We start from the raw sequence: 14,733 nt of genomic DNA on the forward strand, positions 1-14,733 counted from the left end.
CTCAGGGTCTTGGGATTGAGCCCCACTGTAGGCTCCCTGCTCAGCAGGGAGTATGCTTCTCCCTCTCCCTCTGCCTGCTCCTCCCCCCTGCTTGTACTCTCTCTGTCAAATAAGTAAATAAAATCTTAAATTAATAAATAGCTACATATAGTTAGTGGCTACCACACTGGACAACTATTAAAATACTGTATTAGGAAATACAATTTTGAAAATGGTGAGTACCCATTGCTAACAAAATAAGAACTCACTTTTCCTTTTTACAAATTTATATTCAATTAGCCAACATATAGTACATCATTATTTTCAGATGTAAAGTTCAACAATTCATCAGCTGCATATAATACCAAGTGCTCATCCGTAACTCATTCACTTCTAATACCTTATACTTCTACACAGAAATCCAAGATGCTTTCAGAAAAAAATGTCAGGTACTATAGTGGACCGTGAAAATAGTTAACCCAGCACATCTTCACTTCTTTTCTTCCTCTGGACTGCAAGATAGTTTTTTTTTTTTTTTTTTAAATGGGGAATCCATTCTGTTGGTTCTGATGGGGTTCATCTTCCCCTTAAAATCAGGCCATACCCTCAAGCACAACAACCTGTGTGACCATAGCAGAGATATACCAGCAAGTGCTGGCCAAAGGATTCCATTGGTCTAGCCATGATGTTGGTTCGGGGGGTATGCATGTAACCCAAGATGGACCAATCGGAACACTGGTAGGAACTATGATGTTCTAATCTAATAGCAGAGAGGCAATTTTTATTCTTGACTGAACTGAAAACTGTGAGAATAAGTAAAGTCTAGAATAAGTGGCAATCTTTATCACCAAGTGGTAAGAGTATGCCTAGTAACAAGGCCAGTACAGCACAAAGCAGAATTGGGACTTTTTTCTCTAACAAAGATTCCTAATGTGATTCGTATGTAACATCCTATCTAAAGTTTCCCAATCAGTATGTTGTGGATGGGTACAGGTCAATTATTTATCGATTCCCATAGGTAGTTGGGTAGGTGGAAACTGGGATAACTTGAGCCCCTGAAACTACTTCTGGTCAAAGGAGCATCTTCAGTTTACTACACTGTGATCTACAAATACAATAGTTTCATTTTTATCTATGTATCATGACTGGAAAAGATCTGGGAGTAGGGCAGCCCGGGTGGCTCAGCGGTTTGGTGCCTGCCTTCAGCCCAGGGTGTGATCCTGGAGACCTGGGATCGAGTCCCACATCGGGCTCCCTGCATGGAGCCTGCTCCTCCCTCTGCCTGTGTCTCTGCCTTGCTCTCTCTCTTGGTCTCTCAAGAGTAAATAAATAAAAGCTTAAAAAATCTGGAAGTAATGTCATACATACTTTAAACTGTCTAGCATTTGTACCAAAATCATTTGACACAGGCATCACTGAAGATATGTGGTAGACAACTCTGCAAGGTAAGTATTATTAACCCTATTTTTAAAAATAATTAAAAAAAAATAATCCTTACACCCATTGTGGGGCTCAAACTCAAGACCTCAAGATCAAGAGTCACATGCTTTTCCCACTAAGTCAGCCAGGCATGCCTTAATTCTATTTTTACAGGATGGAAAAACTGAACTGCTAAGACAATACTAATAAAAATGTACAACACAAAACTGAATCCTGCAACTTTTCCAAAGGTTATTTTATTTATTGCCATTTTTGGTTTTAGTTTAAGTAACTCTATGCCCTTCTCTACTGTAGGTTTGGAGAATAGACTGGTCTGGTTGTCCAGATTTATCGGTGTAAGTGTTTAACATGTGTTATAAGACAGACCTAATCCAGGAAGGATTTGGGTTAAAAATGAGGAACAAAGGGTTAAGTGTTTTCAATTATTGCACAATTCCCATAACCACCATTCCTGGATTTAGAAATACTCCCAGAAATAAATGTGTTCCCTCCACCCCTGCTTTAAACCAGGGCAACCGACTATGGTAGGAGTTTTCAACACAGGTAATCCAGAGCAAGATAAAAAAATTCTCAGAGGAGACAGATACAGACCAAAGGATAGGCAAAAGCACTCTATATAATCTTCAGGTTCATTTTCCTTTTCAGAAACATATTTCTGGGGGGGAACCCTGGGTGGCTCAGCAGTTTAGCACTTGCCTTCAGCCCGGGGCGTGATCCTGAACACCCAGGATCAGGTCCCACATCGGGCTCCCCACGGGGAGCCTGCTTCTCCCTCTGCCTGTGTCCCTGCCTCTGTGTGTGTGTGTGTCTCTTATAAATAAATAAAATCTTTTTCTTTTATTTTTTTTTCTTTTTCTTTTAAAATAAATAAAATCTTTAAAAAAAGACATATTTTTGATCTTTTTGGTTCGGCAGATTTGACTATCCTTTTTTGCATAAAAATAAGTTTGTAAATAAAAGACACCAAAAAAAAAAAAAAATGAAGACCAATTAATCTCCAACCCCCCTCTCACACACATACACAGGCAAAGAGCAAACTTGCAAGTTATGAAGTTCTAGAGTTCACACACGTTTTTAAAAACATCAAAACTAAAGTAGTATTTAAAGGAGATAAGAAAAAAAAATAAAGGAGATAAGAAATGAGAATTAGGGCACTTAGGTGGCTCAGTCAGTTAAGTGTCTGCTTTCATCTCAGGTTGTGATCCCAGGGTCCTGGGATCAAACTCTGCTGCAGGGCTCCCTGCTCAGTGGGGAGCCTGCTTCTCCCTCTCCCTCTGCCACTCCCCCTACTTGTACTCTGACTCTTTATTAAATAAATAAATAAAACCTTAAAAACAAAAAAAATAATAAAATCAGAATTAGACATCTGTGACCCCATGAGTAATATGTATTTGTCCCTTTTCAACATATAGACACGGTCAATGGGTAGGGTCTGCCCCCCCCCCACCTTTTAAAGTAACCTCTAAAAAAAAATAATAATAAAAAATAAAGTAACCTCTACACCCAATGTGAGGTTTGAACTCATGACCTAGAGATCAAGAGTCGCATGCTCTACTAACTGAACCGGCCAGGTACCCCAGCCCTGCCCAATTTTTGGCCTCTGTTAGCTATTATATCACCACAAGTACAACTTTAGGAGGAAGAGTATAAGACTGGCCCCAGCACAAGTAAGACCTGGCTTATGAGTCTCCTGGAAACTAAGCAGACAAAAATTGGAATTTTGTACGGTTAAAGACTGGCATTTTTCTTCAATATTATACACATATCCTCCAGGCAGCATGAAGTAGAAAGTGTTCATTCTTAAAAGCCTAAACATAGTTTGCCTCATTTTTTAAAAGAGATTTATTTATTTATTCATGAGAGACAGAGAGAGAGAGAGGCTGAGACATAGGCAGAGGGAAAAGCATGAAGCCTGATGCAGGACTTGATCCTAGGACCCCAGTATCATGCCCTGAGTCGAAGGCAGATACTTAACCACTGAGCCACCCAGGTGTCCCTACTTTGACTCTTAAAACATACATATACACAGGAAGAGAAATAGAATGGCTGATTGAGATTCTTAGGTTTTATAGGCATACCCTTATTTGATGAAAATTGATAGGCAACTATTAAGAAGTGAACCCCAATGCCTGACCCTTCCAATTAACCCAGGTCCTTTTATTTATTTTTTATTTTTTTAAATCTTTTTTTATTTTTTTTAATTTTATTTTACGATAGTCACAGAGAGAGAGAGAGAGGCAGAGACATAGGCAGAGAGAGAAGCAGGCTCCATGCACCGGGAGCCCGATGTGGGATTCGATCCTGGGTCTCCAGGATCGCGCCCTGGGCCAAAGGCAGGCGCCAAACCGCTGCGCCACCCAGGGATCCCAACCCAGGTCCTTTTAATCTCTCACTTATACCATTTCAAAAGATGGACCTGTAACACCAGAAAATGACCTGTTAAAATTCAGTCCTTTTTACATATTTTCAAGATGGGAGAGGAATTTATTTATTTATTTTTAAGACAATAATGAGTTTTTTTTAAAAAAGATTTTACTAAATAAATAAATAAATAAATAAATAAAGATTTTACCTATTTTTTTAAAAGATTATTTATTTATTCATAGAGACACACAGAGAGAGAGAGAGAGGCAGAGACACAGAGGGAGAAGCAGGCTCCATGCAGGGATCCAGGGTCTCCAGGATCACGCCCTAGGCTGCAGGTGGCGCTAAACCGCTGCGCCACTGGGGTTGCCGATGGGAGAGGAATTTAAAGAGGACATCAGGGATGCCTGGGTGGCTCAGTGGTTGAGCATCTGCCTTTGGTTCAGGGTGTGATCCCATGGTCCTGGGATCAAGACCCAAGTCAGGCTCCCTGTATGGAGCATGTTTCTCCCCTCTGCCTGTGTCTCTGCCTCTCTATGTGTGTCTCCCATGAATGAATAAATACAATTTAAAAAAATATAGAGCATATTATGGCAAAGAAGTCTGTTATGAGTGGGAAAATGTGATTTTTTTGTAAGGGTTTTTTTTTTTTTTTTTTTGAGTGTTTGATGGAGATTTTACTGTCAGACAAAATAGAAATTGATGATCAATTCCTAAAACTCTCAGGAAAATTCCAACATGCAGGACTGAAAAAGTAAGTTTGTTCAACATTACTGAATTATCTCTTTCTAAAATTTAAATTCAATCAATAACAAAATGTATTATTGGTTTCAGAGGTAGAGGTCAATGATTCATCAGTCTTATATAACACCCAGTGCTCACAATATCTTGTGCCTTCCTTAATGTCCATCACCCAGTTACCCCTTCCCCCACCCACCTCCCCTTCTAGCAACCTTCAATTTGTTTCCTATGATTATGAGTCTCTTATGGCTTGCCTCTCCGATTTTGTCGTTTTATTTTTTCCCTCTCTTCCCCTATGATCCTGTTTTGTTTCTTAAATTCCACATGAGATTATATAATTGTCTTTTTCTGAATGGTTTATTTTGCTTAGCATAGTACCCTCTAGTTCCAAACATCCACATGGTTGCAAATGGCAAGATCTTTTATTTTTGATGGCTGTAGACATTGATGGTATAAATATTGGGAGTGTAGGTGCCCCCTTTGGATCACTACATTTGTTTCCTTTGTAGGTAAATCCTTAATACTGAAATTGCTGCATCAGCAATTTCATCAACTTTTTGAGGAACCTTCCACACTGTTTTTCAGAGTGGCTGCACCTGCTTGCATTCCCACCAACAGTGTAAGAGGTTTCCCCTTTCTCCACATCCTTGCCAACATGTCATTTCCTGACTTGTTAATTTTAGCCATTCTGACTGGTGTGACGTGGTATCTCATTGAGGTTCTGATTTGTATTTCTTTGTTGTGGAGTGATGTGGAACATTTTTTCATGGGTCTGTTGGCCATTTATAGGTCTTTTTTTTTTTTTAAGAATTTTTATTTAATCATGAGACACACAAGAGCTAGAAAGGCAGAGACATTGGCAGAGGGAGAAGCAGGCTCCATGCAGGGAGCCCGATGTGTGACTTGATCCCAGGACTCCAGGATCACGCCCTGAGCCGAAGGCAGATGCTTAATCACTGAGCACCCAGGTGTCCATTTTTAGGTCTTCTTTGGAGAAATGTCTGTTCATGTCTTCTGCCTGTTTCTTGATCAGATTATTTGTTCTTTGGGTATTGAGTTTGTTAAGTTCTTTATAGGTTTTGGATACTAGCCCTTTACCTGATAAGACATTTGCAAATATCTTCTCCCATTCTGTCGGTTGTCTTTTGGTTTTGTAGACTGTTTCCTATGCTGTGCAAAAGGTTTTTATCTTGATGAAGTCCCAATAGTTCATTTTTGCCTTTGTTTCCCCCTGCCTTTGGAGCTGTGTCTACAAGAAGCTGCTGCAGCTGAGGTCATTGGGGTTGCTGCCTGTGTTCTCCTCTAAGATTTTGATGGATTCCTAGCTCATATTTAGGTCCTTCATCCATTTTTAGTCTATTTTTGTGTATGGTGTAACAAAATGGTCCAGTTTCATTCTTCTGCATGTGGTTGTCCAATTTTCCCAACACCATTTGTTGAAGAGACTGTCTTTTTTTCCATTGGATATTCTTTCTTGCTTTACTGACGATTAGTTGACCATAGAGTTGAGGGTCCATTTCTGGGTTCTCTGTTCTGTTCCACTGATCTATGTGTCTGTTTTTGTGCCACTACCATACTGTCTTGATTACAGATTTGTAATGTAATAGAGCTTGAAGCCCAGGATTGTGATGCCATCAGTTTTGATTTTCTTTTTCAACATGCCTTTGGCTACTCAGGGTCTCTTCTGATTCCATACAAATTTTACGATTATTTGTTCCAGCTCTGTGAAAATAGTATTTTGAAGGGACTGCATTCGATGTATAGATTGCTCTAGGTAACACAGATATTTTATAATATTTGTTCTTCCAATCCATGAACATGGAGTGTTTTTCCATCTCTTTGGTGTCTTCCTCAATTTCTTTCATGAGCGTTCTATAGTTTTCTGAGTACAGATCCTTCGCCTCTTTGGTTAGGTTTATTCCTAGGTATCTTATGGTTTTGGGTGCAAACGTAAATGGGTTTGACTCCTTAATTTCTCTTTCTTCTTATTGTCTATAGAAGTGCACCTGATTTTTGTTCATTGATTTTATATCCCGCTACTTTGCTGAATTCCTGTATGAGTTCTAGCAATTTTGGGGTTGAGTCTTTTGGGTTTTCCACGCAGAGTATCATGTCACCTGTGAAGAGTGAGAGTTTATTTTCTTTGCCAAATCAGATGCCTTTTATTTATTTTTGTTGTCTGACTGCTGAGGCTAGGACTTCTAGTACTGTGTTGAACAGCAGTGGTGATAGTGGACATCCCTGCCATGTTCCTGACCTTTGGGGAAAAACTCTCACTTCTTCCCCATTGAGAATGATATTAATTGTGGGCTTTTCATAGATAGCTTTTATGACATTGAGGTATGTTCCCTCTATCCCCTATTTTGTCAAATGATGTGTCAAATGCGTTTTCTACATCTATTGAGACAAACATGATTCTTGTCCCTTCTTTTATTAATGTAATGTATCACAATGATTGATTTGCGGATGTTGAATCACCCTTGCAGCCAAGGAATAAATCCCACTTGATTGTGGTGAATAATCCTTTTAATGTGCTGTTGGATCCTATTGGTTAGTGTCTTGGTGAGAATTTTGCATCCTTGTTCATCAGGGATATTGGTCTGTAATTCTCCTTTTTGGTGGGGTCTTTGTTTTGGGGATCAAGGTAATGCTGGCCTCAGAGAAAGAGTTTGGAAGTTTTCCTTCCATTTATAGTTTTTTAAACAGCTTCAGAAGAATGGGTGGCAATTTTTCTTCTTCTTTCTTTATTTATATGAGAGAGAGAGAGAGAGAGAGAGAGAGAGAGATGCACACAGAGACACAAGCAGAGAGAGAAGCAGGCTCCATGCAGGGAGCCTGACATGGGGCTTGATTCTGGAACTCCTGGATCAGGCCCTGGGCTGCAGGCGGCGCTAAACCACTGAGCCTCCCCCGCTGCCCAGCAATTCTTCTTTAAATATTCAGTAGAATTCCCCTGGGAAGCTATCTTGTTTGTTGGGAGATTTTTTTTTATTGCTGCTTCAATTTCCTTGCTGGTTATGGTCTGTTCAGGTTTTCTGTTTTTTCCTGTTTCAGTTTTGGTAGCTTATATGGTCTCTAGGAATGCATCCATTTCTTCCAGACTGCCTAATTTGTTGACATATAGTTGCTCATAATATGTTCTTATAATTGTATTTTTTTGGTGTTGGTTGTGATCTCTCCTCTTTGATTCATGATTTGATTTGGGTCCTTTCTTTTATATAGGGTGGAAGAGCTGAGAAATGTGGTGGCCAAACAATAAACAACAGAATAACATGTGTAACATTCTTAAGGAAAGAAAGAATGACTCTGAAATCTTATACCTAAACTGCCATTTGAAGTACCATGGCAAAAAACATGTATACACACCCATAAACATAAGCATGTAACATTTTGAACATCTAAGATTTCAGGGAATATAATAAGGCTCTAAGGAGCATTTTCCTGGAGAAATAACTAATGGACAAATTCAGCCAATTAATAGACCAAAGGAAGTAAAATAATGGACAGCAAAAAGTGAATTTACTTCATGGTAGGAGTAAGAAAATTTTAAAACTAGGATTATGTTACAAAACAGTATAGATTATAAATGTTATTAATCCTGACAATAAAAATATATTTTTTAAAAATTTATTTATTTGAGAGAGAGAGATATTGAGTAAGTACACACACAAGCAGGAGGGGGTTCAGAGAGAAGGAGAAAATGAATCTCAAACAGACTTCCTGCTAAGCATGGTGGCCCACATGGGGCTTGATCTCATAACCCTGAGCCGAAATCAACAGTCAGATGCTCAAATGACAGAGCCACCCAGGCTCCCCATTAACAAATATTTTTTTAAAATTTTGTGTGTGTGTGTGTGTGTACACTTTTTAAAAATATTTATATAGGGATCCCTGGGTGGCGCAGCGGTTTAGCGCCTGCCTTTGGCCCAGGGCGCGATCCTGGAGACCCAGGATCGAATCCCACGTCGGGCTCCCGGTGCATGGAGCCTGCTTCTCCCTCTGCCTATGTCTCTGCCTCTCTCTCTCTCTCTCTCTCTCTCTCTCTCTCTCTCTCTGTGACTATCATAAATAAATAAAAATTTTTAAAAAAGGATAAAAATATTTATATATATAATATATAAAATATTTTTTTTATTTTATTTTTTTTTTAGAGAGAATCAGAACCCAAGTGGGATAGGAGAGACAGAAGGAGAATGAGGGAGAGAATCTTTTTTTAAGATTTTTATTTATTCATGAGAGACACACACACACACAGAGGCAGAGACACCGGCAGAGGGAGAAGCAGGCTCCATGCAGGGAGCCTGATGTGGGACTCGATCCCAGGTCTCCAGGCTCACACCCTGGGCCAAAGGTGGCGCTAAACCGCTGAGCCACCTGGGCTGCCCATAGGAGAGAATCTTAAACAGGTTCTATCCTGAGCATAGCACCCACAGGGGGCTCAATCTCATGACCCTGAGATCATTACCCGAGCTGAAATCAAGAGTTGGATACTCAACTGACTAAGCTACCCAGGTGCCTCAAAAAACAAATATTCTTAAAAGTCAGGAAGAAAAGGGGGAAAGAGACTAGAAATCAGAATAAGTATGCTGATTTCCCTTTCCTTATATTTACATCTAAGTGTCAATATGCCGGTTGACACTGAAAAATCAAGTAATAGGATAAGTAGGTTAAAGGTAAAAATGATCAGCTATAATTGCATGATGTAAGGCATGGGACATGAAGAAGACATGGGACATGAAGAAGTAGAATATACGAATTCTGCTGATGATCATATAAGATCCTGTGTAAAGCAGAGGTCTTTAATATATCCATGCACCTGGGATATATAAAGTATCACATCAGTTCTCCTTTCCAGCTTCCCTTTTCACAATTGCTCTTTACAAAAGAAATGCATACCTTTCACACATCCCAAATATTCCTAGGGTGCGTTGCCCAGAGGTAATGAAACATATGGTATATAAATGAGAAATTTATAAAGCCAACTGTTTTTCCTTTCTCAAATAATTTTGTTAGAAATGTAGAATAGTGTTAAAAAACAGTATTTAGGTATATGAACTTCATCATATACAATAAATTCAGATATGTATAGACTGGATCTGCTGGAATTATATTTTCATTAAAATGTACTTTCTAATTCTATCCGAAATGCATTATCACTGAGGGAGAGTCCCATTAAAACATAAAGTACAGGGAGTATGTATGTGGTGATGCCATATTTCACAGACATAATAAACTTATGGCAAGGTTCTATGCCTGATCTATCTTAGAATTCAGGGGATGCCTGGGTGGCTCAGTGGTTGAACATCTGCCTTCAGTTCAGGACATGATCATGGGAGTCCTGGAATCAAGTCCTGCATCTGGCTCCCCAAAGAGCCTGCCTTGCCTCTCTCTCTGCCTAGGTGTCTGCCTCTCTTCTCTGTGTCTCTCATGAATAAATAAAATCTAAAAACAGAGAGAGAGAGAGAGAGAGAGAGAGAGAGAGAGAGAGAAAGAGAGAGAGAATTCAGAACATGATGGTTGTCACGATAAAATATATTAACACATTTATTTAAATTAAGGAAGGGAGGCACTTTTTTTTCTGATTTAAAAAATACATGAGTAAGATGTGCTGAAATCCAAAATGTTTTCTCAACTCTAAGTATTGAACAAGGTACCTAAAGGAATGCGTAATCAGCATAATCAACACATAATCAACAATAATTTGATATGCTTGAACAGATGCTTTCTTTAGTATACACTTTCCAGAATGAGAAGTAACTTGGTAAAAACTGGTACGAAATCTTTGTGTAAGTCAAAAAACTTCCAACTTTTATTTTTAACAAAAGTGGAGTTCTAATGGAGTTATTAGCTTTTCTCATTAAAAATGACTAACAAAGGGGTACCCAAGTGGCTCAGTCAGTTGAGGGTCTGACTCTTGGTTTCAGCTCAGGTCATGATCTCAGGGTTGTGAAATCGAGCCCTCTGTGGGGCTCTGCACAAGGCATGGAGCCTGCTTAATATTCTGTCTCTCCTTCTGCCCCTCCCCCCTTAAGAAGACTAACAAAATGACAATAAATATATAAACACACAGACACACACATGGATGTTGATTTTGACCAATCTCCCGTGCAGAAGAATTTGAAATAATTTATACAGATTCCTCAGCCTCATGGAATTATAATTCCCATTCCTTGTATCTGGGTTACACCTATGTCTTCCTTCCTTTGAAAGAGTACAGAATGGGATGGGAAAAACAAGTAACTTTATACAGAAGAAATTGAAAAACCGAATCCTAGCCAGTAATGAATGTTAACATCAACAGTGACAAGTCATGTTGATATTACATACCCTTTATACAACATAGTAACAATATATTTTACCTCCATGATCTTCCTCTCCAGCACTCATAACCCTACTCTAGTAACCAGGAAGACATCACAAAATTTCAGTTGAGGGACCTTTTTACAATACCTGATCAGTACTCCTCAAAATTGTCAAGGTCATCAGAAACAAGGAAAGTCTGAGACTTTCACAGTTCCATAAGGAGACATGCCTGTTAAATATAACATGGTATCATGCATGGAATTCTGGAGAACTATCTGTACTATCTTCACAATTTTCAAAAATCTGAAACTGTTCTAAAATTCTTAAAAGTCATTTAAGAGAAAACATCAACAACAAAACCACAATGAGATCCCATGTCCACCCACTATGGTTAGAAACAAAAATAATAGCAAGTGTTAACCAAGATGTAGAGAAACAAATTCTCAAACATTGTTGGTAAGAATGAACTATTTAGTGTAGCCATGTTAGAAAACAGTCTGGTAATTCCTCAAAATTTAAACACTGAGTTATCACATGACCCAGCAATTCTATTCTTAGGTATATATCCAAGGGAATAAAAACATGTATATGTAAAAACAATGTTTATATAACAGCATTACTCATAATAGCCAAAAAGTGGAAACAACCCAAAGGTCCACTGACTGATGAATGGATAAACAAAGTGTGATATAAGCATTCAATGGGGGAACACGTGGGTGGGCTCAGTGGTTGAGCGTCTGCCTTTGGCTTAGGTCTTGGTCCTGGGGTCCTGGAATCAAGACCCACATCAGGTTCCCTGTGGGGAGCCAGCTTCTCCTTCTGCCTATGTCTCTGCCTCTCTCTGTGTGTGTCTCATGAATAAATAAAATCTTTTTTTAAAAAAGCATTCAATGGAATTCTTATTCAGCCATAAAAAGATGAAATACTTATTAATGCTACAACAAAAATGAACCTTGAAAAGATGCTAAGTTAAAAAAAAGAAAAGAAAAGATGCTAAGTTAAAGAAGTCAATCACAAAAAGAAGTCAATCACAAAATACTACATATTAAACGACTCTATTTCTACAAAATATCCAAACAGATATATCTATAGAGACAGAAAGTAGACTAGTGCTTTCCTAGGGTTGCAAGTAGAAGGGTGAAGGTTGAGGGATAATGGAGTGAAAATACTAAGAGGTAGGAGTTTCTTCAGAGGTGATAAAAATGTCCATGGAGCACTTCAGTGGCTCAGTCAGCTAAATGTCTCTCTTTTTTTTTTAAAAGATTTTATTTATTTATTCATGAGACACATACACACACAGAGAGAGAAAGAGAGAGAGAGAGAGAGGCAGAAGCAGGCTCCACACAGGGAGCCCGACATGGGACTCGATCCCGGGTCCCCAGGATCACAACCTGGGCTGAAGGCGGCACTAAACCGCTGAGCCACCGGGGCTGCCCTAAATGTCTGACTCTTGATCTCAGGTCTTAATCTCAGGGTCATAAGTTCAAGCCCCGAGTTGGGCTCCACATTGGGCACAGAGCCTATTTTTTTTTTAAAAAGTTCTAAAATTGATTGTGGGGATATTTGTATCTCTGCCAACATTAAAGAACAGTGAACTGTTTACTTAAAATGGGAGAATTGTAGGGTATGAGAATTATATCACAATAAAATTGTTTTTGTTTTTTATAAAGACTCTGATTTTTGCCAAATTCAGAAGGAATTATTAAAAGGATTTAGTTTTGCTGCCATATAAGATTTTATTCCATTATCACATGTAAATAGTCTCTTAATCATTGCATCCAATATATATATTTATGTTACATACATATGTTAGTCCTCGTGTGTGTGTACACACACACATGTATATAGATATATATATTCTTGGGTGTGTATATTAGTATATATAATGTATATTACCCATACATATAGATTGAAGCTGTATTTCTGCCTCATTCTAGCAATGTAATAATTATTCATGGATACATGACCTAACTGAAAACAAAGGTCTATATACTTGGTTAAAAATGCATTTCTAAATAATTATTAAATGTAAAAAGTATACTGAAAGTATAATATACTTGGTTTTTTTTAAAGTATAATATACTTGTTTTTAATCAACTTTAATCATGTCAAGATAAAAATCAGTTTTGTCACAAGCAATTAAAATATATATAGATTTTTATTGCAGAAAAATATTATAGGATAAACAAAATATATAAGGCTATCAAACATAAAAATTTCAAGTATTAGGATAAAACTCTGTAGGGATAGTAAAATGGAAATTAAAATGCCAAGTAGAAAAAAATGTATTTTTTAAATATTTAAATTTGAGATGTAAAAAAACCATACCTAAAAAACGAACAAATCACCAAAAAAATGCTGCACCTAAAAACATGCTACAGTGGGGATGCCTAGTGGCTCAGTATGTAAAGCATGTGACTCCTGATCTTGGGGTTGTAAGTTCAAGCCCCACATTGGGTACAGAGATTACTTAAATAAGATCTTAAAAAACAGAACAAAACATTCAACAGTGAACACAGTTTTTTTCAAAATTCTTTTAACGGTTAAGTGACCAACTCCTAAATATACAGACCGCTACTCTAAACAAACAAATTGTTAAATATCCATCTATTTATATATAGTTCAACAGATTAACAGATGGATAATCTCAATATTGTACTATATGTTAACTAATTAGAATTTACATAAAAATTTGAGGGACGCCTGGGTGACTCAGTGGTTTAGTGCCTGCCTTCAGCCCAGGGCGTGATCCTGGGGTCCCGGGATCGGGACCAAGTACCACATTGGGCTCCCAGCATGAAGCCTGCTTCTCCCTCTGCCTATGTCTCTGCCTCTGTGTGTGTGTGTGTGTGTCTTTCAATGAATAAGTAAATAAAATCTTTAAAAGAAATAAATAAATGAAAAGACAAAAATAGATAAAGAGAATCAAAAGAAATATACAAGCCCTTCAAATCATTAAGAAACATGGAAGCTCTTTTAAAACCAGTTACGTATAGAAAGTTGTGAGTTTGTAAAGACTTAGATTTTTCTGCAAAATATAATAAGAATAAAGAAGCAATCAATCTAAACATAACTTCATGAGATCCAAAGATGCAGGATGGAACTAAGATAATGTAAGAGGAAGAATTCAGACTAGAAAAGTTCTTCCAAGATGAACTTAAAGAAATGAGTAACAAATGCATTACTGCTCTATAAATACAACTCTTTAAAATGATGCAAATGTGTTAAAGCTCTAGCAGAAGACAAAACCAAGTACAGAAAGGATTCTTTGTACTTCTTAAAAGATAATATCCAATCTTAAGAACCACCTAAAAACCCCCTTACCTGACATTCTGAGTAGGATTCCACCTTTCAGAGGGCAGTTCTCCACTCTGTGGGTCATCTACAGGCGGATGAAGAATCGAAATGCATACATCTCCATTCTGTGAGACACAAACATCACATTCAGTAAATACTCAAAAATATGATGTAAAAAAAAAATATGATGTAAACTTAATTATAATTCCCTCAGGATGTGGACCAAACTCACTACTTTTTAAGATTTTATCTATTTATTTGAAAGAGAGAGAGAGCATGAATGAGCACGAGCAGGGCGAGGGGCAGAGGGAGAAGTGATCTCCCTGCTGAGCAGGGAGCCTGACACAGGGCTCCATCCCAGGACCCTGACCTAAGCAGAAGGGAGATGCTTAACTGACTGAGCCACCCATGTGCCCCTTAGTTCATAAATTTAAAGTATGGGACCTAATCCACATGTACATGTTTAAGTCAAACACATATGGATTGCCTACCATATACATCACAGACTGTTATTCAATACAAAAGACTAAGATAGTCACCAATCCCAGTCTAAAATTCTAAATAATTAGAGGTATAACTATATGAAGTGTAAAAACCTTGTATATACAA

General features: G+C 38.0%; 1 protein-coding gene across 1 annotated transcript in view; it reads right to left on the bottom strand.

Moving 5' to 3' along the window:
* The window catches only part of UBE2R2 (ubiquitin conjugating enzyme E2 R2), a 120,955-nt gene that overhangs the window by 8,467 nt on the left and 97,755 nt on the right, over positions 1 to 14,733 (bottom strand). The window contains exon 3 of the mRNA XM_026008966.2: positions 14,152 to 14,249. Within this exon, the coding sequence (XP_025864751.1) occupies positions 14,152 to 14,249 (98 nt within the window). The remainder of the gene's footprint in view (positions 1 to 14,151; positions 14,250 to 14,733) is intronic.

This window comes from Vulpes vulpes, chromosome 12, assembly GCF_048418805.1.
Source record: "Vulpes vulpes isolate BD-2025 chromosome 12, VulVul3, whole genome shotgun sequence".
In the NCBI taxonomy this organism is placed as follows: Eukaryota; Metazoa; Chordata; class Mammalia; order Carnivora; family Canidae; genus Vulpes; species Vulpes vulpes.